We start from the raw sequence: 22,543 nt of genomic DNA on the forward strand, positions 1-22,543 counted from the left end.
ACTCAAGATGGTACCTGACTAACACAACAGAGGCTCGGGGGGGGGGAGGTGAAGGAGAAAATACCAGTCAAGACAGGTAATGTTGCACCAGCAGGCATTCCAACAGAGCACCTTTCCATGGACACTGAATCATCACGAGCTGTTAAACGGCATCAGGGAAATTTTAATTGAATACTCATTTGTGACTACGTAAATTTGTGATTTAGGTTTAGATCAGAGAAAGCAGGAAAAAAAAGTCAAACACCCCTGTCGAGGATAATAATAACATGAAATTTAATTTATTTTTCCAAACTCATATTTAAGCTTATTAAATAAATCAATGCATTTTTTCTTTGATGAACAGTTGTACAATACAACTCGTAAACTTTGTTTGCAGCTTAGAGAGAAGATGAGAAATGCCGAATATGAGCAATTTGGTGAATGTGACAAGTTCTCAGCACAGTAAACACAGTAAAACAGTAAACTGCCTGTGAAAGTGGAGCTTTTAGTGTGTGGTGCTGGTTGTTCTAGGGCTATATGAAGGGAGCCTAATATTTCTACCATCAGTGCGAAGGTTTCCCAACAAGCGTAGACATATATGTGATCAAGGATCCAGATATGTAAGCCTGGATCCAGATCCTGCGCAGCATGTAATATGGGAAACATTCCACTTGGACGACCAATAAGAAGCCAGTGAAGTGTGATTCTATTTGTGCACATCTGTTCACTTGTATAAAATGGTAACATGACAGAAATGAAATATTCAGCTTTGTTTCATTGTGTTCTTTTTCATGTCAAAATAATTGCAGTAAAATATTGCATCATTTAAAGGGAAGTGGATCAATGTTCAGAAATGGCCCGGGGTAGGGGAGGGGGCTGTTTTTCTCAGCTTTAAAGGGTCAATGCCCCATCAGCTGCTCTGTCCTGGTGTTAATGGCCCATCAGCTGTTCTGTTCCTTACAGCAGTCCATGGTGTCAGAAACCGTCATGCTTTAGCCTGTTAGCCTGTTAGGCTTCTGACCGGCTGTCCCATGGCCTTTGCCACCTCGGCCTGCCCCGCAGTGCCACTGCACCAGGGACACAACAGTGCGCTTTGTTCTTCTCTTGAGCAGTCATAGCAGTTTGTGTGTGGGTGTAGTTGGGTCTCAGGGGCGCATATCTGGGCTGAGAGAGGGTCCGTGCTCGTTTGAGACGTTAATAAGGATGCACCCTAAACAAATGAGATTGCCTTCATCTTGTTGCAGACCCCCCCCTGCATAGGAAGAGTGTGTCATCTCTGTAACCCAAACCTATTCGCAGCCAAAGTCTCAGTCATACGAATTTGTCCTGCTTCAAGCCAAAATGCTGTTGTTGTTTTTTTAGCTTAGACTAGCACGAAATGAGCACATATTGGTCAGCCACGTGGGAAGCGTGACCTTTGACCTGCCTGAGCGTGGACATACGGTTTGTCCTGCAGTCTGCTGTTGAAACGGTTGTGAAGCTACAGATCGAGGATTCTGGACAGCATGATGCCTTGATGACTCAACGAGCTGCAGGAAAGACTGATAAGGGTTCGGGGTCAGATTAGAGAGTCAGTTTGAGTGGCAGAGCAGACGTCCAGTGTGGTGAAAGCATAGCAAGGTTGGTGTAGCTCTGAACTATTACCTCAACTTATCCCGGATGCGGGGGACGTGGCCTGTCAGGTTTGGGCTCTCTTCCGTCTTCCTTGGTTTTGTTTTTCCCATGTGCCTCTTCCCACATTCCCCTGATTTTCTTTTTACTTATTGATCTGAAACTGAATATGCCTGTGTGTCTCGATCAAAGGGAAGATTCTGGAGGCCAGTTCAGTAAATCATAGGGCTTTAGTATCTGGAAAAGAAGATGAATCTGTTTGGGGAAATGTGCTAGGGAGCACTGTAACGTGTGTGTGTGTGTGTGTGTGTGTGTGTGTGTGTGTGTGTGTGTGTGTGTGTGTGTGTGCGCGCACACACTGCCTGCTCTCCTGGCTTTCTCTGCAGCGACTCAATCTTGCCTTTGCCTCATACTGAATTCATCAAAGTCCTTGTCCAATTGCATTTACAGTCACCCACCACTCTCCACCAATAAGAGCGCAGGAGAGCAGGAGTGTGGCTAGCAACTGGAGCGGACTGTGAGACTGCAGTTAGACTGATGGAGGCCAGAGAGAGGGAGAAAGAGAGAGAGAGAGAGAGAGAGAGAGAGAGAGGCATCTGCAATGAAAGAGCCATATCCTCTGAGGTGTGCATGTCTCCCCATTTCCACGCTCTTATCTGAGCCAACAGTCTGCCTGTGCCACACTGACAGAATTGGGAAAATGAATAGCAGAGTAAGCGTCAAGTTTATTCTCCCTGTTGTGATTTATTGTGAGGCACAATCAGTAAATAGTGAAGCTTCCTGCTCCACAAAGCCTCTCACCAACCCCCCCCCCCCCCAGCTGGCATGTGGCTACAGTGAGGTGGGCGTGTCAGTGTGCTGGGCGTGTTTTTGTGAGCAGCGCCGCTCTATCCCCGACATGCTCAGAACCGCTGCACCAAGCGCCACCACGCTCCTTATCTACAAGAGTCCAGTCCAGAATAAGGAAGCAGGCAGTGAGGTACGAGAGCCCCAGGTCCATCGTGTCGGCCCCGGATGTGTAACACATGACGTGTCTGTTAGGGCATTTGGGGTGTAGAGGGCCATTCTACGTGTGCTTCTTAGAAAGATCATAATGAGCAGAGACCCTCAGAAAGGGCTTCTGCTAACTCTTTATCCAACCACATTAACCGTGTCCACCATGAAGGGTGTGATGTACAGCAAGCGGAACAATCTGACAAGAAATCTGTTCCTCTCGGAACGTCCCACTTTAAGCTGCAAATTGATTAAGCCCATGAGTATCTTCGGTTAGTGTAGTTATTGGCTAAAGTTTCATTGAATTTAATGATGAAATAAAACTCCAAACCCGTTTGCCTTATAAATGAGAATGTAAGTCTTGGCACTGGAGAGTAGCTGGTATTTCCCTGTTTATATAACATCACTTGCATGTGAAACATGTTGTACGTGATAAATGCAAGAAGCCCTTCCCCAAATGGAAAATCATTTATCGATCATGTAGGATCCCACACTCCCTAGAGTGATTGTATAGGCTGAGATGTGCTGACCATGAGCTGTTCACACATTGACCATGTGCTTCCAAAGACCCCTGATGTGAGTTGAACTCCAAATAACCACAGCGATCACGCTTACAAAAAAAAGACAGAGTTTACAACCCTACAAACAATAAACAAAACGAAGCAATAAAAAACGTCGTCTACAACTGCTCAAAGTGAGGCACAATACAGAGGAGTATTTCAAGAAGGAACAGGAAGAGGTGAAGTCAGAACGTTAGCAATTGAGCTCCTAATATGCTCAGGACACTATTTTGGGATGGAAGTAATGAGCAGTTAATGAGAAGTTATTGTGTGATGGTCACGTTCTCTCTCTACAATAAGGCCATTAGGAATAGGCTTTTTCATGGTGAATTTCTTGAGAATTCTACCTGCGATGAAAAGATTCTACCAGTACCGCACACCTGTGCAGGACTACGCATGCCGGCGCAGACCTTAGTTTCCTTCACGGCCTGGTGAGACGTCCCACGGCGACGCACAAAGCGTGACAGTCTGGCGATCTCGAGCTGCCGTCTGCCGCTGGAGGCCGAGGCAGAAAGAGAGGATGAGAGAAGGGAAGGCAGAGGCAGGAGGAGAGGCAGACGCAGAAAGAGAGGGAGAGGGAGGCGCAAGGCACGGGGACTGGAAATAAAGGAAGCCCAGCGTGGAGCCCGTGGCAAACGAGCGCTCCGGCAGACTGGCAGCTGCAGACAAAGCCCCGCTGAGAATGAAAGATCCCATCAAAATGTGATGAGAAGAGAACAATGCAGATCTAATTCACAACAAATCTGCCCACTCACTGAAAGGGTTGTTTCCCCTGCTCTTCAGGGTACAGTGGTCCCTTAGTTATTGCGTTACCAAGCAGAAGCAGATGGGGAGAGTCTGACGGAAAGCGCAGCAGTAAGCTCTGGCACGAGCTGTGTAAATATGTCGCAAACCTGCATAAATTCACTTTTTTTGAAATATTGTTCTTCACTTTCAGGAGTTTGCCATGCTGTTTGGTGTAGCAAGTGGTATAATTTGCTCTAAATGTTCTTATTTGAAGGAATGAGTAAGAAGCTAATGTTCCTGGGGGTTGGTTAGACAGACAGAAATGACGGGGCTTCTTCCAAAGCTTCATCTGTTGACTTTATATCTTCCGTGAAAAGTGTATCTGCAGCAAAAGAACCCTTTTACAAGGCATAGTCTTGAAATGTCCGTCATCTCGGGTAACCTTAGTTTCAGTGTGGTTCTGTGAGCGTCTGGTGTCAAGCCTGACAGCTGAGAGGGAGAGAGCAACCGCGAGGCATTTCAGTGATGACATAATAGCCCCGAACAAGTGCCATTTCAGACTGACACTTTTTCTGTACATCGCCAGGGGAAAATGAGTTCAACCCATCAAAAAGTGTGTGCTTTTCAACATATTTGGATACATGGATATTTCATCAATAGTAACAAAAACACAGCCAAACAATGCCAAAAAAGACAAACATTGATGATAAAGACGACCCTTTTCATAGAGTGTACTTCCGATTTCACACTACTGTAGTTCTGGCTAAGCAGAATGCATTTACTGGTAATCAAATAAAACGAAAGAACATGCACACAAAAAGGCTAAAACATTTAAAAAGATGTGGGGTTTTCTGCTGGCTCCAACCAAGGTTTACAAGGTGTTGCTTCAAATCCCAGAGGGAGGAGAAAAAGAGGAAAAAATGTAACGTGTATTGATCCGGCCGACGTCGCCTACATTGTAAACTTTTCCTTGGCCATTTTTTTAGCTCCTCCATCTGCTGGAGCGGGAACATGGCCGTATTCTTCAGTGTCGCGTGACTGACTACTGTTTGCTCATCACCCACCCACACATCAGTGGAAATGTCCATTAAAGTGTCCCAGAGAGATGACTTCACCCAGCACTGAGACCTGCCGGCAGCCCCCAGCTCTCCCGGACAGCATAGCGCCGGTCAGCTGGGGCCCACGTAGACCCAAATTCATCTGCTGAGATTCACCATGTTCTTCACATTCTTACCACAGGTTAATCAGTGTTCAAAGCTTTGAGGCAAAAAATGTAAAACCGGCTGTGTTCTGGAAGTAAATGCTGCTCATATCATTTATGGAAATTTTGTAATGAAGATGAAGTGGAATTTGATTAAGCGCCGTTAAGGCAGCGATCAGACTGCAGCCCGATTACCCCCCCCCCAGGTTCTTTTTCTTCTGTCTACTAAATGCCACTTTAAACTACATATCGATTGGAAGGAATATGATTCACACCAATAAAGCGTTCTTCCACAGTCACAAAGCTGCAGAGATAAATACTTATCAGGACATATTCAATCCCTATCGTTCCTTCACTCAATTAAGGCGTCAGACACGTCCACATCACTCTGAGATGGCTGAGTTTGTCCCTGCCACTTTTAGTGTATACTATTTTAACATCTTGCTGCCAATGTCTGTCCAAATAGTCTGTGAAAACAGTACTAAGATCATGTATTTGGTCCCACGTGTCCAATGTGACGTCACCGTACGTCAGCTGTGTGAGAACTGATATTTCTTGTGTTGTTCAATGCCTTGACAAGCACAGCCATAAAACCTTTTCGTGATCCACCTTCCTTTTGGTCCCAGCACAGATTTCTTTTCAGCGAACGCACAGTGAGGCCTCGAACGCAAATCTGAGGGGCAGCCGAGTTGAGCGCAATAGCAGGTCCTGGGCCATGTTCTTCTCCCCAGCACTTTTCGAAGCAAAGTTACGCCCATGGCATCAGGTGTTGTGTTTGTTCGTGGCCGGCCTGCCGTAACGCTGCCCCAGGGGCCATTGTCTTAAACAGCCGTGAGGAGATAAGCGTCACCTTTCGCGAGCCTTTTGTGGCGGCTCTGTTTTCGCCATCTCCGGTTCTCTGCGCCGCAGTAACAGGACACACAGGCGTAATTACAGTCGCGTTTTACCTCAGAAAAAAGGTGGCACACCACGACACTGGTCGTGGTCAGGTCCATGAGCGTCCGCTTCTTGACAGGCCTTACGTGCTTTGTTCTATCCAACCCCCCCAACCCCGCCCGCTGCCATCTGCTTTTCCGGGATCCTAATCCATCTTGCTGGGAGAGATAAGCGAGAATCGACTTTGTCCCAAATTCCCCATCTTGTAAGACCCTAGCTTTTCCAAACTCTGTGAATCCCTACAGAGTGGTTCCGATTCCCATACCGGCTGGGGCTTGGGTAGTAGACTCGATGGGTAGAAGGAGAACAAATCGCCAACTGTCCCCGAGTCCACTCCACCCTCCCTCGCCTTACTATCCAACTCTTTCAGCTAGCCCCTGGGAGATAGCAGTCTACGCCAACCGGGCAGCATTCCCTTGTGAGTACACCCTTCTCCTCTTCCTCCCTGGCCTGCCACACATGAAAAGAAAGGGAGCTTTGCTTTCAGCCGTGAGTCATCCACCCGTTCCCCTCAACTCAACCCAGAGGCTCTTGGTACCCCCAACACCAAAGGGCCCCCCTCGGCCAGGCTCCAGCCAGGACTGTTGGCTGAGAGAGGGAAAAGGCGCAAGAGCGATGAATACGCACCCCGGATACGAGCTCGCCGTTACGCCACTGACACCCAGGCCATCTGTCGTACTGTAACCCTGGCTTCATGCTCAGGCTGTGGCTGACGCGAAGACATTCTGTGGCTGTCCCAGCATTCTTTTGGCATGGATTTACTGTGAGTAGCACTGGTTGGAACTAGTGTCAAAGCGAACTCTAACAGCCATAGCGAGGTCCTTTGTGCCAGTGCTTGGTGGTGGTGGTGGTGGTGTTTTTATTCTCAGTGAGGTAATCTCGTTGGTGTTTGCAGAGGAAATGGCATTTAATCAAACAGGCATGCGGCCGCGATTCTGACACACGGATCCCAACACAAGGAGTTCTTTTAATTAGAGCCCCCACAAGGCTCAAGCTGCTTGTGGTGGTGGTGTTTAGAATGGAGCTGTTTTGTTTACATCTGGTCTCAAGGGGTAGCTGGAGACTTTCCTCCCCCCCCCCACACACACACACACACACTTCTCCTCTCCTTCTCGTGCCCTCTGAGCAGGGAGTAACCGGCGGCCTGGCGCCGTTGACTGGTATCGGAGAAGTGACTGAAGATCCGGTTCTTGCACATCATGCAGCGTAGAGTGGGAGAGCGACAGACAGGGTCAGAGAGAAAGAGAATAACAGAAAGGGAGAGGGAGAGACCCGCTGAGCCCGGGTTTCCAGACTTATTTTCCATTTTGGCGTCTGCTGCAGCGGGAGTTCGGGGACATGGCGTCAGTGCCACTGTCTGGCTGTCTGCTCGGTATGGCTGGCTACAGCGGCCGCGTGCCCAGCGAGCCCGTCTTTGCTTTGCCTTCTGGGCTCGGGTCTCTATGAACCGGACTCCGGTTACTCCTCTGATGCCAATCGATGGCGCCAAGCGGCACGCAAAGAAGAAGAAGAACTGCGAGGGGGAGAGGAGGACTCCATCGTCTTCGACGCGCCGGACGTAACCCGAACCAGACGGGGAACTTGCAGCCAGAACAAGACGACGCTTGCGATTGGGCAGAGGGGTCGGCAACGGGCATGAGCCGGTGGGCGGGGCCTCGGTGTGGGGTCTTTCCGGCCGGCTGGGTGTAGGGCGCGGCACGGGGTAGCTTATGGCCCCGAGCTAGTGTGCAGGGGTGTGATAGAGGGATTGAGGGGGGGGTGAGCAGAGGAATTTACTGAGGAATCTGCACCATGACTCTGAGAGCACACACGTCAGCAAAGATAAGGCCAACACAGCCACTGGCGTCTTGCTCCTCAGTCAGGTAGCTAAATGCTGTATTACACAGGCATTTATTACATGCACACGCGACTATAAAATTATGATCAAGTTTCAAATGGCCCTTCATCTGTACTTCACAAGAGTAGGCGTCCATCGTTGCCTCGGGTTATGACAACTGCTATTTTTAGAAATACCGCATCCATTTACTGTCATAATAAGTAACACTCACTCATTTCTGTACTTTTGCAAGGGGTTGTGGGACTTTTTTTTTTTCATGCTTGGCAAGCTGTTCTGCTGTCATTTGTGCTCTCTCACTTCCTCTCTCTCCTCTCCCTTTCTGTCTCTCTCCCTCTGAGTTTCTTCCGCACTCCCTCTCTCCCATTCATTTTCCTGTGTCTCTCCAGCTCGCTTTCTCTCTTGCGCTGTCTCTCCTCCTCTCCCTGTCCCCAAATCCCTTTGCTCTACTGACTCATAAAAGAGAAAAGTAAACAAACTGCCATTGGGAGTTTGGAAGGCTAAGTGTCGTGTGTATCTGCTCTGGAGCACTGTGTGCGTGTGTGAGGTGCGAGAGTACTCTTCCTCCCCAGCCTGGGAATCTCATCCCCTCGTTAGCCTGATCGAGAGCACTCGACGCGGTCATTTTCACTACTAAACGTGAAATCTAGTCCACGCAATCATTGTAAGCGTCTGGTTTGCCACAGAAACATCATTTTTTAGGTGCGTGTGTTCGGGTTCTCCCCACCACTCCGCATTGCCACGCCGCCTCAACTCCAAGCCACGTCTTCCGTCGGCCCGCTCCGGCTCCTCTAAGTCCCGATGCCGTCAGCCCTTTCGGGATCGGCAGGATCGCAGAAGGGAGGAGTGCTGCGGCCATGCCGGAGTGACCCGCAAAGCCGTAATATATGTATTGTAACACCAATTTCCTGCCACGCTAGATAGTAGCGCTCCACAGTGCACTGTCTGTTGATTTTTATCCCAATGTTGCCCTTCGCAGTATAGACTCCGCGGAAGGATACATTAGGTACATAAACCGTGTGACAAACCCACATGCGCGTTCAGTGGGTGTTTTAATGGCCCATAATTAAACTAATGAAAACAATCTTGATGAAGGACATTTAAAAAAAAAAAGTTTTTGGATGAATTCGCATGACGTAAAGAATATTATTTGCCTTCGTTAAAACGTTGGCCGGTCTTTAACTTATGTCATATCACGGTATTCCTAATGCACATTTGCAAGGAATTTTTATATATATATATATATATATACACATACACACGCAGTGTTTACAATGTATAGCAACTTTATCGCAATATGTATGTCGTACGGATGTGACGCTCCAGGAGACACCTTATGTAACCGTATTTAACCTCGTTTAACGTTATTTAACCTTGCACCAGCAACATACAGTGAGAAGCAGGTATATTAACGCCTGCAGCCGTCTGATCCAAAGTCGTGAAAGCGTTTGAACCCGCAGCCTGTCAGCGAGGCGGAGCGGTTTTCCGCGTTTCAGTGGTTCCGTCTGTCTCTGCCTGTTTAAGGGAAAAGGAGGCTGCAGGCGCTCTGAACGTTCCACTCGCCTGCACAATCGATAATATGCGTTAATAAAAGTTGGCCTCTTCCGATGCGGTGATTACTAATTAATGTTAGCGAAGAGACATCCGCCGCGCCTTTGAGAAGAACGAACTCTGTCTCTCCCGCGCGCACGCCGCGGGTGCACCATCGCCTGGATGACGCTTTTGCACGTGCACAAATGCCTGACGAGTCAGCGTCACTGCACGCTCTATCGTAACCGCGCACAGGAAAGATTCCCAGTCTCGTCTCGCATCCTGCGTCTTGCACCAGTCCGGTTTCCCGCCTCGGCTCCACGCGGACCACGCAGCTCCGGCCAGTCCGGCAACTGACCGAATTTATGCGCGCGCTTGTACGTTTTTTGTATCCTTTATCACCGATTTGACGCCGTTACAAAAGGCTTCTTGAGTACGTGGTAAATGCCATTGTTACATGCACGATATCACGATATTTGCCTGCTCGCTAATGGCTTCCTTTTGCAAATGGCACGTATCTGATCCCGATGTCCTGGCTAATCAACACCACCTGCAGTGCCTCCACTGAGGCACAGCAAGGACAGGTGCCTTATGTGTGTATCCAGAAGCTTATGATGTGCTGGATTTATGTTGGGCCAAGGCAGTGTTTTTGTTATTCCCCAGGAGACAAACACTTAAAGTGTCTCAATTACCATGAAAAATGACCAGAACAAGCGATTTGTATTCGGATTGGCCTTTGGTCGACCAAACTGATGGAGCTGCCAGGGTCAAAATGTCACCTCCGCCTTCCTTGCTCATCTCTGTCTATTAAGGCGAGTGTGGCACAATGAAACAAATGCACTCAGTGTGTAATCAAGATATAACTAGATAAACGTATTTGCTCAGGGCAGAAAGAATCCTCCTTCAGTCATCATGGATTAGAGTTCCAGCCTTCATGCTGATATTGTGTTGCACTGTATGCTTGTTTTGCTCACACTAGTGTCATGTGCACTGGGCTGAGTTGGGTTCTCTGATCTCCCCCACGCAGGCTGAGTTGGGTTCTCTGATCTCCCCCACGCAGGCTGAGTTGGGTTCTCTGATCTCCCCCACGCAGGCTGAGTTGGGTTCTCTGATCTCCCCCACGCAGGCTGAGTTGGGTTCTCTGATCTCCCCCACGCAGGCTGAGTTGGGTTCTCTGATCTCCCCCACACCAGCTGAGTTGGGTTCTCTGATCTCCCCCACGCAGGCTGAGTTGGGTTCTCTGATCTCCCCCACGCAGGCTGAGTTGGGTTCTCTGATCTCCCCCACACCGGCTGAGTTGGGTTCTCTGCTTGGTTCTCTCCTCCACACAGGCTACAGAAGAAATCGCAGTCGGTGGATATCAACTCCCAGGGCTTCACTGCCAGTCTGTTCCCAGGCCTGTCCATCAACCGGTCCTCGCCACCCGTTGCCAGGACAACCACATTCGAGGTGCAGGAAAACAACACAGCCAACTCCCAGCGGTGCAGTCCCCGATGCGGTGAACTGAGAAGGGACTACACCATAGGTAAACGAGCGTCTGGCTTTTTCTGATTTGCACATTGTGTGTGTGTGTGTGTGTGTGTGTGTGTGTGTGTGTGTGTGTGTGTGTGTGTGTGTCGGGGGGGGGGGGGGTCACTGAACATACTTGTGTGTGTGTGTGTGTGTGTGTGTCCATGGGTTATCATTGTTCACCTGACTTGTAGTGATGCCTGAACACTCTGACTCCAGCGCTGCGAGCCAGCCTCATACTCGCTCTTCCTCTCCCACTTCACACTCTGCCCCAGTGCTCTGACTAACACTGGCCCCTGCAGGGCCCTCCGCGCAGCCAGTGCTTGCAGGGCATGAATACTTTCTTCATCTCATCTAGTGTGAGTGGTACTCTTGGTGAAGGCCCCATAGGCTAAGGCAGACTGTGAATGAGAACATTAACTTGGCAGACAATGACTCGCATTCAATAATCTCATTTCTAGAACACAAAGCCAGTGGTTACCAGTGCTCCTCCTACAGAACTGCCTTCCCTGTCCTGCGGATTCCATCTCCGCACTCAATCTAATACACCTTATACAGCTGATATAGGATCAGATGGTAGGGTGGAAACTAAACTCTGTAGTAGCTATCCGGGAGCGAGGCTGGTCATCACCGCACCTCACTGCATCACTGCACATCAAGGCAGATCATTGTATCACTGCATATCACTCTGTCTGTGCATCACTGTATCACTGCCTATCACTGCACATCAGTGCTCATCACTGCACTTCACTCTCACTCTGTATCAGTGCACATCACGGCATCACTGTGCATCACCAAATTGTGTATCAAATCACTGTGTCACTCCATTTCACTGTATCATTTTACATCACTGTATCACTGTCACTGTTTCACTTTACATCACTGCCATCCAGTCCAGTTTTTATTTATGATTAGCAGAATTAGCATTTTTGAGTGACATTGTCTATTAAAGTAGAAAACACTAATACTGATGGTTTGCCAGTTTGAAGTGATGCAATTTGTGCTTCAACAATGGAACTGCAGTCCATATGTGTTAATAATGAACTATATTGAGTATAAACACCATTAAACACTCCCAGTTCCCCTTTGGATGGAGACAGCAGAAGCTCAGTTAACCCATTCGTGTAGCCTCTCTTTCTGATCTGGTCCGGACCGTGCGTGCTCCCCACAGGCTGGACAAGGCATGTACTGATGAATAGAGCTTCGCCCCAATACCCCAAGACGCCACAAGACTGAAGAACGACTTAAGAAAGCGACGCTTCTCAGGCGGCACTAGGGTTGCCACCTTGTCTACAAGCCAAAACTGAACCCTCCTATTCCATAGGACTCACCACTAAGGTGTCTTCCACCTGCACTTTGTATTTGACTTTGCCGGTACAAGGAAAAAGTGAGGAGTGACAAACTAAACCCCACTGCAGTTCGGGAGAACATGGCAAAAAAAAAAAAAAAAAGGACATATAGAAGTCAAAACGAGACATACAGAGTGAAAAATGGACAGGCAGCAACCCTACGCAACGCGCATACTGATGTCTTGATAAATATATTTGTAAGTAATTTGTAAGTCGGATAAGAGTGTCTGCCAAATGCTGACAATGTAAGTACCCAGCTGACGGAGAAGTGAAGTTAATTGAGCATTTAGTATGACCTACCGTGGTATGGTGCTGACTCACCCCTGCTAGCTGGGCGTGTTTCAGTGACGGCATATTAGATGAGCCGTTTCTTAAGACATTATGGTGTCTGATCCCATTCATTTTCAGTGGGACACGTCAGTCCCATCACACTTGGGTGATGCAGTGCGTGACTAAGTTCGAAATGGCTTACTGCATACTCTGTACTGCATACTGTGTACTGTACTCCATATATAGTGTATACTGGTCCCCGTAGTAGTGTGCAGTATAGTATCCAGTATGTGAAAAATGCAAACCATACTACAAGGTCACGCGAACGTACGAAGGTTCCACACACTTGTGAAAGATTTTCTGCCACCATTGTATGGCAGGATGCAGTACACCACGAAGCTCTGTTCATGTACTAGAATATTTGTAGTAGTACATCAGTACATCATCCGAGTATTGTTCACTTACTGCATACTACTACAAAAAGTTACATTTTGTTAGCCTATATTCTGCTCACGTACTCGTTTAGTTAGTTTGTTAAGAAGCTCAATCAAACTTTTCATTTCGATTGGATGACACAGGGAACACATTGTTCACGCCCAGCTGAAGAGGAGGTATCCAATTATATTTATCATCGCACCAGACCAACGGTTATACCATCAAATTACACCATAAATGCACCAACAAAGGTTACATTAATTAGCATTAACATATTGCTTGTGCCGTGCTTAGGTTACCACGTCTGGTATAAAACAGCCTTTAGGGATTATGTTCATTGTAATGTTTTCTGTTAAGAAATCCCCGTTCACTGGAAGCATGACTATGGCAGAGCAATGCCCTCGGACATATCTGGTGTCTGGTTACAGCATTCATCAGTGATCCGGGAGGTCGCTTCACTTGAGAGAGAGCTGCTTCCCTTCCGTTTTGGAGCACATAACTGCCTCAATAACGGACTATGTTTGTCAGGATTCCGAGTACGGGTCCAGGTCCGTGGGATTTGACTGGACATCAAGCAGGATGTGTGCGAGGAAGAGAATTACTGAAGTAGCACTGAAGAGACAGTAGCAGACAGAACATATGGTTGTAAATGGCTGCTATTTGGATTGCTTCGCCGTCTCACCCGTTGTTAAGTACGTTCATATTGCCTTCATATTAAGTGCTTTTGTGCCATTTGGTTCAGGCAATGTTAAATTAGCTGCGTAACATTGCCCTGTAATAATACGGCAGAATGTTGTGTCTTACGGTTTAGCGACTGTGGGGATTGGACATAAATGCAGAAAATGAAAGTTGTTGGAGTGCAGTCTGACTCTCTCACTCGGAGCACTCATCCCTCTAATTGGAGGAGAGCACTAATGTATTCGCATTGGATGCTGCCGGCGCCGTGCTGGGCCCCCCTCCTGGGCTCTGAGACAGCGGTGCCGTTAAAGCCGTCCAGCCGCTCCATCTGCTGCATTTTAATGCCTGGCCCTGGCGCGAGCCTCCAGACCACACCCATCTCAAGGGAATGAAGGGCTTTGGAGTTGTTGTTGTTGTTATTGTTGTTTATTGAAGATCATTTTCAGTTGTGTGAAGGATCGAGGACTTTTCGCCTGTTGTAGGTAGCTGTGCAGTACTGCGGAGAGTTAGAGGGACTCAGACTACACTGGGAAAGAGGCGCTCAGGGTGCATTAAATAACAAGGCTGACATCGCCTTAATCGACGTAAGGCAGTGTTGCGTAAGACTGCTGTAGTGTTAAGGTGATTGATCTGTGTTATACAGCCATGAATAGAAATGCGTGCAGTTGGAGGCAGCGTGGGTAATGACGTCTACTTCTCGTTTTTCCGCATTTAAACCACTTTATTGAAATGAGTGCCTACATTTTTTTTAAGTGTATAGAAAACACAGCAAAATGGTGGTGCAAAATGAGGGACTAATAGCACAATAAAACAGAAGCGAGGGACTTTGTTCCAACCTCAGTATCTGCCATACATCGTTCTCTGACCAATCTTTTTAAAAACAAACGCTCACCAGAAGCTTACGCAATGGAGTCTGCTGTGCAAACAGTGGTTGTGCGACTGGAGGACACACGGCGTTCTTTCCAGACTGGAAGCGCGAGGGGAGGCGTTGCCGGCTGCGCCGCCGTCTCGGCGCAAGCGGGAGGAGGCGGGAGGAGATGGGCAGGCGGCACACGACCCTCTAGGGGGCGCCGCGGCGCCGCTCCCCCATCAGGAAGCTGGCCGAGCTTTAGCAGCGGGAAGAAAGCCCCCTGATGGAGGAGAGACAGTGGCAGAAGAACAGGAGTGTGACGTGCACACTCTCTCTCTCTCTCAGCACTCTCTCTCTCTCTCTCTCTCTCTCTCTCAGCACTCTCTCTCTCTCTCTCTCTCAGCTCTCTCTCTCTCTCTCTCTCTCTCTCTCAGCACACTCTCCTCTGTATTCTGCAAAATAGATATTATGTTCTGTATTTTTGTACACAAAAGTGAAGTGAATCAGACCAAAAGCGGAGCGAAATTAGACTTCTTCAGGGAGGGACCTTTCAGTTAGCAACGGGTGCTGGGGGGCGGACACGCTCGCGCTCAGGCAGGACAGCAGGACGCAGGCAGCTACCAACCCACCTGACAGGCCTACGACAGCTCCTGCAGGGCAGTCTCTAGCACCTGGCCACAGCCGAAGGCTCCAAAGGCAGGAAATTAACAGCTGTACTGATTAAGGCAGAGATGCTCCTTCTCCTCATCACGGCGCTTCAGGCAGTCTGCAGTGCAGAAAGCGTTTAACGTCACGGCACGCTACTTTGGATGCGCAGTCTATAATCCATAATTCTAAGATTTCATTAAGATTAAAGGCCTGCATTAGCATTACTGGGATTCTGGAGTTGATTGGTGATGTCTGCAGTTGGTCTGTGAATGCACACTAATCTTGGTCTCAAAAGCTCATCACTTAGAGAGGGTTGTTATTGGAGTCTTGGTCTGAGTCATGGAGGAATCTTGCCAATAACCATAGCAGTAACAACCCACAAATGGGACACGGGTGAGTGATCAGTGTGGGTGTCACTGATGGGATGTTCAATCATTCATTAATCATGACACCCCTCACAAGCTTCTGAAAGCATTTGACAAACACACCTGAAGCTCATTATTTCTCATTATTAAGTTCACACAGTTATAGCAATATTAACACCTTAATAAATTGACCATCAAAATTGGGAGGATTAATGGGGGCACTGCCCTGATTAGCAGGGAAAATGAATTCATTTTAATTATTATTTCCTTAATGATTGTTAATTCGGCCTCAACTCATAAAAGCAGCAAATGCGACGACGTGATTATTTCCCGTCTAGCTGGAATACCGCTCACAATCACAAGCGCTGCAGCTAAGGATATGTTTACTGAGTAATCGGAGATAAAGGAAACTGAGAAATGTGTTAATAATGACAAGAGGTATCAAATCCTCTAACATGGAGCTATAGAAAAACAACAAAATCATCCAACACAATATTAATGGTGAGCCTAGTGTGGCTAAAACAAGAAGAAAAATGAAATATTAAAAAATTACATAACTAAAGATTATTATTAACCTGTGAGAAAAATCAACTACCCAATTGAACATTGTTTAGCAGATGGGTGAAAGAAGTCACCTCATCCAGTTCTAACGCACAGACATTAACGTATGAGCTCCTCACCCACGCTTGGGTGGCTTCAACCACGTCGAACCATCTGAACGGATAATGGAGAGTTTGGTTGGTTCACAAGCAATGAAACGGCCCGGCTCGGTCTTGAGCCCTGGACCGGTTTCCCAAAGCTGGCTCAGTCAGAGAGACGCACAACAAAACCTCAGTCTCCATCAGCGCACACAAAAACGAGTTTGCTTGATCAAGAGCGGGCCTGTAGGTCACCAAAAAGGTGATCGGCGAATTCAGATGAACCAGTACTGAAGATGAATTAAACAAACTAAAATGACTCGGGTCTGTTTTAATCGACTTGGCGAGAAGCTGTCTGCCCGGTCCCTCGGAACAAACGAAACTTCTTAGCTTCTTCTCGCGTAAGCTTTGCAGAAGCTTCCTTTTTTCCCCTCTGTCTCCTCTCAAACTATCAACACCCCTTTTTTTAATCAGGTATGCATCAAGGGATTGGGCATGCCTCTTATCAAAGTTTGTGCATTTTAACGATGGGGAAATTCCTTTAGGGCATGCTAAGGAGGTTCACAGTCACCTTCATTAAATGGAGTAAAACAATCAAACATATTTCTTAAACTATTCCAAACCTCACAGTCTTTGAATGAAGTTTATGAAGTGGTGGAGTGTCATACACACACGTGGAATATGCAAAGCGATTACGCAATCATTTTAATTCCTTTCCCACTATCTTGAAGCTACAAACTGCTAACTTTTGATCTATATAACTTGTCTAATTGGTTCATATAAGAAGATTTCTAGCAAACACAATTGGACTTGGTTAACGATTTTGTTTACGATAAGCATGAGGTAAGCAACATTTTAATGAAGTTAATTATAATGAATAATAATGAACAAGCAATGAAGAGAATAAGGAAACAATGGACAAATTATGCAAATGAATAGACATCACAATTTGAGGATTACGCTAGATAACCAGACATTACTGGAGCGTATTGCACCCTTTGAGGACATGGGAACACCATGCTAAACTTAAACCTGTGGGAACAGAAACGTGTATATATATCAGCATTTCTGCTCTTCATTTGGCACAATGTACCTTTGTAAGAGAAAAGAATTGAATGTACATATTGACAGCTTCTGCAGATGCGTTCGTGTGGAAGTGTCTTCGTCCTTGGGATGTGCACAGAAATGTTTGGATGTCCTGGTAAATTGAAGTCTGATGGAATTTCGAGTCATGGTTCCAGGAGTATAACCAGGCTGGGAGAAGGTTCCTGCATTCCAGTCTGTGGATTTATGACACTAAGAATGTCCTGGAAGACTGGAGGGAAAGGTCAGAGGGTCAGGCAGGGGTGGCAAGCCTGAGTTGGTGGCATTTTATGGACAGTGTTGCTAGGCGTCGTCACACCACAGGGATCCTGTTTTCTGTCCATGGGCAGGAGGTGAGACAGCTCAGCCTTACCCAACCACGATGTGATCTGTCTTCACTACACACCGTAACCGCTATTCACAGTGGGTATCCAGATGGCTTATAACATGTCAACAGGAAAATGCATTCTTTACATACAGGTATTGAAACCAAGTCTCAACCATGTCTGTTTTGCAACAGTACAGAAATGAGTCCGAGTGTTACTTATTATGACAGTAAATGGATGCAGTATTTCTAAAAATAGCAGTTGTCATAACCCGAGGCAACAATGGACGCCTACTCTTGTGAAGTACAGATGAAGGGCCATTTGAAACTTGATAATTTTATAATCCTGTGTGTGTGTGTGTGTGTGTGTGTGTGTGTGTCATAATGCTTGTGTAAGTACAGCATTTAGCTCTCTGACACGAACACTGTCAGCCCTTCCTTCACGCTCTTCTACCCTACTTCTCCACTTCCTGTTCTGCTGTTGTGTCTGCACATAAACTCTTTCCACCTCGGGTTTCTCCTGCCTGAATCTCCAAGTCTCCATCAGTATCGGCAGAGGACGCACTGCTGGTTCTCATCCAACTCCCACTCCTCTCTCGGCCCCGCCTTGGAGGGCCGCGTGGGCCCAGCTCATCGTCGTAACAGGCCTGGGATGGTCAGAGTGTCTGACCTGAGGTGCAGTTGTAGGAGGTAGAGTGGTCAGATGCAGTGGTTGGAGACACCGTGGACAAGCCCAACAGCTGGGCAGTGGAGAGATGTCCCATCTGAGGGGTGAAATCGTGCTCCTCGTCCCGCCGATCCTACAGATGTGACAGGCTCCTCTGCCAACGTCACGGCTTGCCACCTGCAGATAGGCGGCAAGAAGAGGAACGCACTACAAGAGAGTGAGGGAGTGAACTGGGTGTGTATACGTCACCCATAATCCTCATAAGAATCTGGTAATGCAAGCATGTACTTCACATTCTCTAAATGACACATATGAGGATGTCCTCTTCAGGAGCGTACGTGGTCCGCCCTTGCGTGTCCTCCTTTGTGTCTTGTACTTTTCCTCATAGCCTCTGGTTATGACTAAGAGAAGCTAATTAGCAGTCTTACGCTGAGCATGTTTACATACAACAGGGGCCTTCACAGCTTGACCCTGCAGTCTTATTCCCTGAGACATCACACCCATGACACTGGCTGTATCTGAGTTGGGGTACGGGGGGGTTAGAGGCGGCTGTATAACGTGAGCACCCACACCAGAGCTGCGCCAACCTCGCACGCACCCAGCTCTCTGGCTGGAATCTGCCAGTGGCTAAGTAGATCACGTAGACCAGGCTCTGGGCTTCTCTCTGGGCGATTGTTGAGAGCGCAGGAGTGGTTGAGGCCGTGAAATGGAGCGGTCAGATGGGTGAGCACATGAGCGGTTCCAGGGGGCTTGTGTTTTTGCCTCAAGTGGGGAGAGTGCTGCTCCCCCCGCTGCCTTTGTAGCTGGCAACACGTGCAGAACCTGCGAATACCAATTTTTGACCCCCACCCCCCACCCCCACCCCCCGCTCCCTGCAGTGCTACATCAGCTGGAGACGGGACACAGCCCCTGGCCCCCCGGGGAAAATGTGATTGACAGTCACTTGTGCCTGCACCAGGGGGTGTGTCACTGGAAAGTCGTGTCATCCTTCACTCGGGAGTGGAGGGTGGGGGCAGTGTCAACATAACGACACATCAGCCTCCTTATGGGTAATGATCATTACGCTAAAGAACTGGAAAATGGCCGTGATCCGAAAGAACCTCGCTTGGCAAGAGCCGCAGTGTTTAGCTCTCTGACATCCAGAGCTGCTGAGGTGTCAGCTCTGACGTCCAGAGCCGCAGTGTTTAGCTCTCTGACGGACGGCGTCTCACTGGTGTGATCGTAGCCTACTGCCTACAGGAGCTGGACACCGCTACAGATGAGCCTCCTCTAAGCTCTACAAGCTCGACTAATAGGAGGCTCCATCTCAGCACTCTTCACTCAGCTAGACTCAGTGGTGCTGGGTGCTAGCCTGGTGAAGATCTACATATCCGTGCTGATTAAGGGAACACCTCTCCCAGAACGGCCGTTTATTATTGTTTTGTTGACAATAAATAAAAAGCGGTGGCGACTGGTTCGCTCGGTTTTGGCTCAGCATTAGTGGTACCGCAGGGGTATTTTTGGAGCGTTTGTGCATGTTGTTCTAAAATAAATTGAGTTTTGAATTATGTGTTTTAATTTCTTTCTTTTTTCTGCTTTTTTTGTGCGGGGGAGGTGGCCAGCGGGATTATGTAAGCCTTGGTTTTAGAATGGCAGAGTCATCATTTTTGTGAACTTGTACAAACGCACTGAGAGCTACACCTTGGTATCTGTCGGTCCCAGCAGTGTCCAGCAGGGGTCTGTCACTGATCAGCAGTTCTTGTATCCAGCAGTGTTATATGACAGTATTGTCCAGGCTTCAGACAGGTTCTCTGTGGCTGTGCTTGAGATGAGCCTCAGGTAAGGACAGTGCGTTCGTCAGCACTTCTGTCTGCCCTAAGAAACCTCTCACACACACACACACACCCACCCTCATGCTTCAGCTCCTCCATGTCCATAGCACTACGACCACAAACTGCTCTGAGTGTGTGTGTGCACGCGTGCGTGCACGCATGTATGCAAGCACGTCTGTTTGTGTTTGTGTTAATTCCGTTTTACAGTGCACGGCCGTGTGGAACAACTGACCTTTAGGAGCAGTGTGCCTTGTAAACAGAAGGGAGCGAGATGTGCCAAGAGAGGTGTGACCTTTCACCCCTGCCCTGCAAGCAGTCACGCCATTGTGACGATGCTGCTGTTGCTGTCAGGCACGCAGTGTCAACTCGCTATCTTGTTTTGTCAGTCTGCATTTTTTCATCCTACCACAAATGGACCTGTTTTCTCATAACAATTCTCTACATTTTAACTGAATATATGGTTAAATCGCAAAGCAACTCCACAATATAGTAAGTTGGTAAGGCAAAGAAACTACGCTGGCCCTGCGTGACGATGACGCATCTCTCCATTGCTGGATGCTGACTGAAATATTACCAAAGACGGCCATGAGTGGAGATGATTCATACCAGGGTCTGGAGAGGCAATATGTTGCCTTCCCCTTGTGGGGGAGGGGGGACTCCAGTTTTGTCACACGGGGCAGCATTATTCTGCAAAGGTAACCCAGAAATGTCTAAAGATATTTAATTCCAATCTCTGTACTTATTCAACATTTTCCCCGCATTGTTGGAATATTATGTTACGCCATATCACATGGCTAATTAAAACATCATTTGCATGTAACTATTCTAAATGTTTTGATTATGTGGAATAATACACCACTGGTCTGCAGTATAATGCAGTGTGCAGTGAGCCCTTGATGTGATTTGGTATAAAATTGTCCCGCATTATTTTAACCGAAAGCATTTATAATTGATGGGTCGTCTGGACACTGTGAGTCAACTAAACACCCACAGAATCCTCGCCTGGAGTGTCTCACATTGGTCAGAAAACTCTACGCATGCAGTAAAAAATATATATTGTCATTTGGTTGAAGGCTCATCTGCTTATGCAATTTCAGTATCGCAAAGGCCAAGATTGTGAGGAACAGTGTGAACTGCGCAGTCTGATTGGTCCCTGTGGCCACCACGCACCTCGCTGTGTTCCTTTACCCGCATTTGGCAGCTCAACACATCCCATGTTCTCTGGGCAACAGCAAAGAGCTGCGCGCCTCAAAGATTCATGGTGTGGTCCAGGGGCGAGAAGGCAAACAGTTTGCTTTCCTGGCCGTGGCTTTGCTTGCAGGCCTGGATTTACAGCCGTGTGCCCACGGAGGGATACGTGAGGCTGGATTTATCGCCTTGGGCCTATAATTATGGCAACTGGTTCTCTCTCTCTCGCTTTCTCTCTCTCTCTCTCTCTCTCTCTCTCACTTTTTATCGTTCTTTCTCTGTCTGTTCTAATATCTCTCTTACACTCTCTCTGTCTGTCTGTCTCTCTCTCTCTCTCTCATTTACACACACACACGCACGCATGCGTGCGTACAGGCACTCTCCAGGGTTCCACTCAATCGCGCAATTTCTAAATGCCTGAGCACTGTCCGTCCTTACGGGCCTGGACACACTTTCAGTCCCGCTGTGGACTGGAGCAGCGATTGATTGCAGGGATCTTAAGTGGACGAGTAAGCAGTTTCCCCAGCGCCTCTCCGACATGCCTATCGATTCCTACGCAGCGCCCGGAGAACCCACGGCCGTTTGAGTTTCCGCCCGGCCTGCAATGCCCCGAGCGTTCGCCGCATAGCGCAGCTCGGCTCACGCAGCACCCCCAGCTTTTCCCTTGCCGCCCAAATCTCCGTCCCATCCGCCGTGACGAATGCCCGCTCTCCAGACCGTCGGGGCCCGGCGGTTCATGCTTATTCACAGCGAATTCCATGGGGACAACAGTTTGCCAGGAATGATTACAACGCAGTGGGTGGACTGTTAATTTCGTTGGGTTGGTTGTGTTAAATGCACTCTTGAGGCACACATTTAGGTTTTTTTTGGGTTTTTTTTATGTAATGCACCTCAGTTGACATGATAATTGACACCCAAACGGGGCTTGCATTAGCACTGCTTAAACAGACAAGCTTACCAGAAGTCTGATAAAGGAACCCAACAACCGAATAACAACCGAATAAGCCCACTATATAAACTCTCACGTCTAATATATTCCTTCCCTCTTCTACTTATCCAACTCAATCTGTTACAAAACAGACTGCATCTTTGAGGTAAAATAACTGCAATATCAGCTAAATGTTCAGTATTCCTTCCCAAATCACTGACTCTGAATATTTATTACATCCAAGCAACCCCAAATGAGGTGCTGTTTTCATGCGATCGGTGGCGAGTTTTCCCCATACTCGTTTGCTCATTATGCAAAGACTGGTTGTAATAGCGCCGTGTCCTCCAGCTGTGTAATATCCGAAACGCAGAAGTCATTTTCCACTACAGAGGCGCGGCGGCGAAACAAAGCAGCCAGAAGTCTTGCGAA

At 47.9% G+C, this 22,543-nt stretch overlaps 1 protein-coding gene across 5 annotated transcripts in view; it reads left to right on the forward strand.

Moving 5' to 3' along the window:
• Nucleotides 1–22,543, forward strand: part of oxr1a (oxidation resistance 1a) — a 108,161-nt gene that overhangs the window by 37,318 nt on the left and 48,300 nt on the right. For 4 of the 5 annotated variants that reach the window (XM_027009529.3, XM_035525886.2, XM_081715108.1 and 1 more), the window contains one exon: nt 10,702–10,895. In XM_027009529.3, coding sequence (XP_026865330.2) covers nt 10,702–10,895 — 194 coding nt within the window. Of the gene's footprint in view, nt 1–10,701; nt 10,896–13,440; nt 13,626–22,543 lie in introns of those variants that run through there. The other variant, XM_081715109.1, reaches the window with a different exon arrangement.

The sequence above is a fragment of the Electrophorus electricus genome, chromosome 1 (assembly GCF_041902795.1).
Source record: "Electrophorus electricus isolate QZ-2024a chromosome 1, ASM4190279v1, whole genome shotgun sequence".
NCBI classification, from domain to species: Eukaryota; Metazoa; Chordata; class Actinopteri; order Gymnotiformes; family Gymnotidae; genus Electrophorus; species Electrophorus electricus.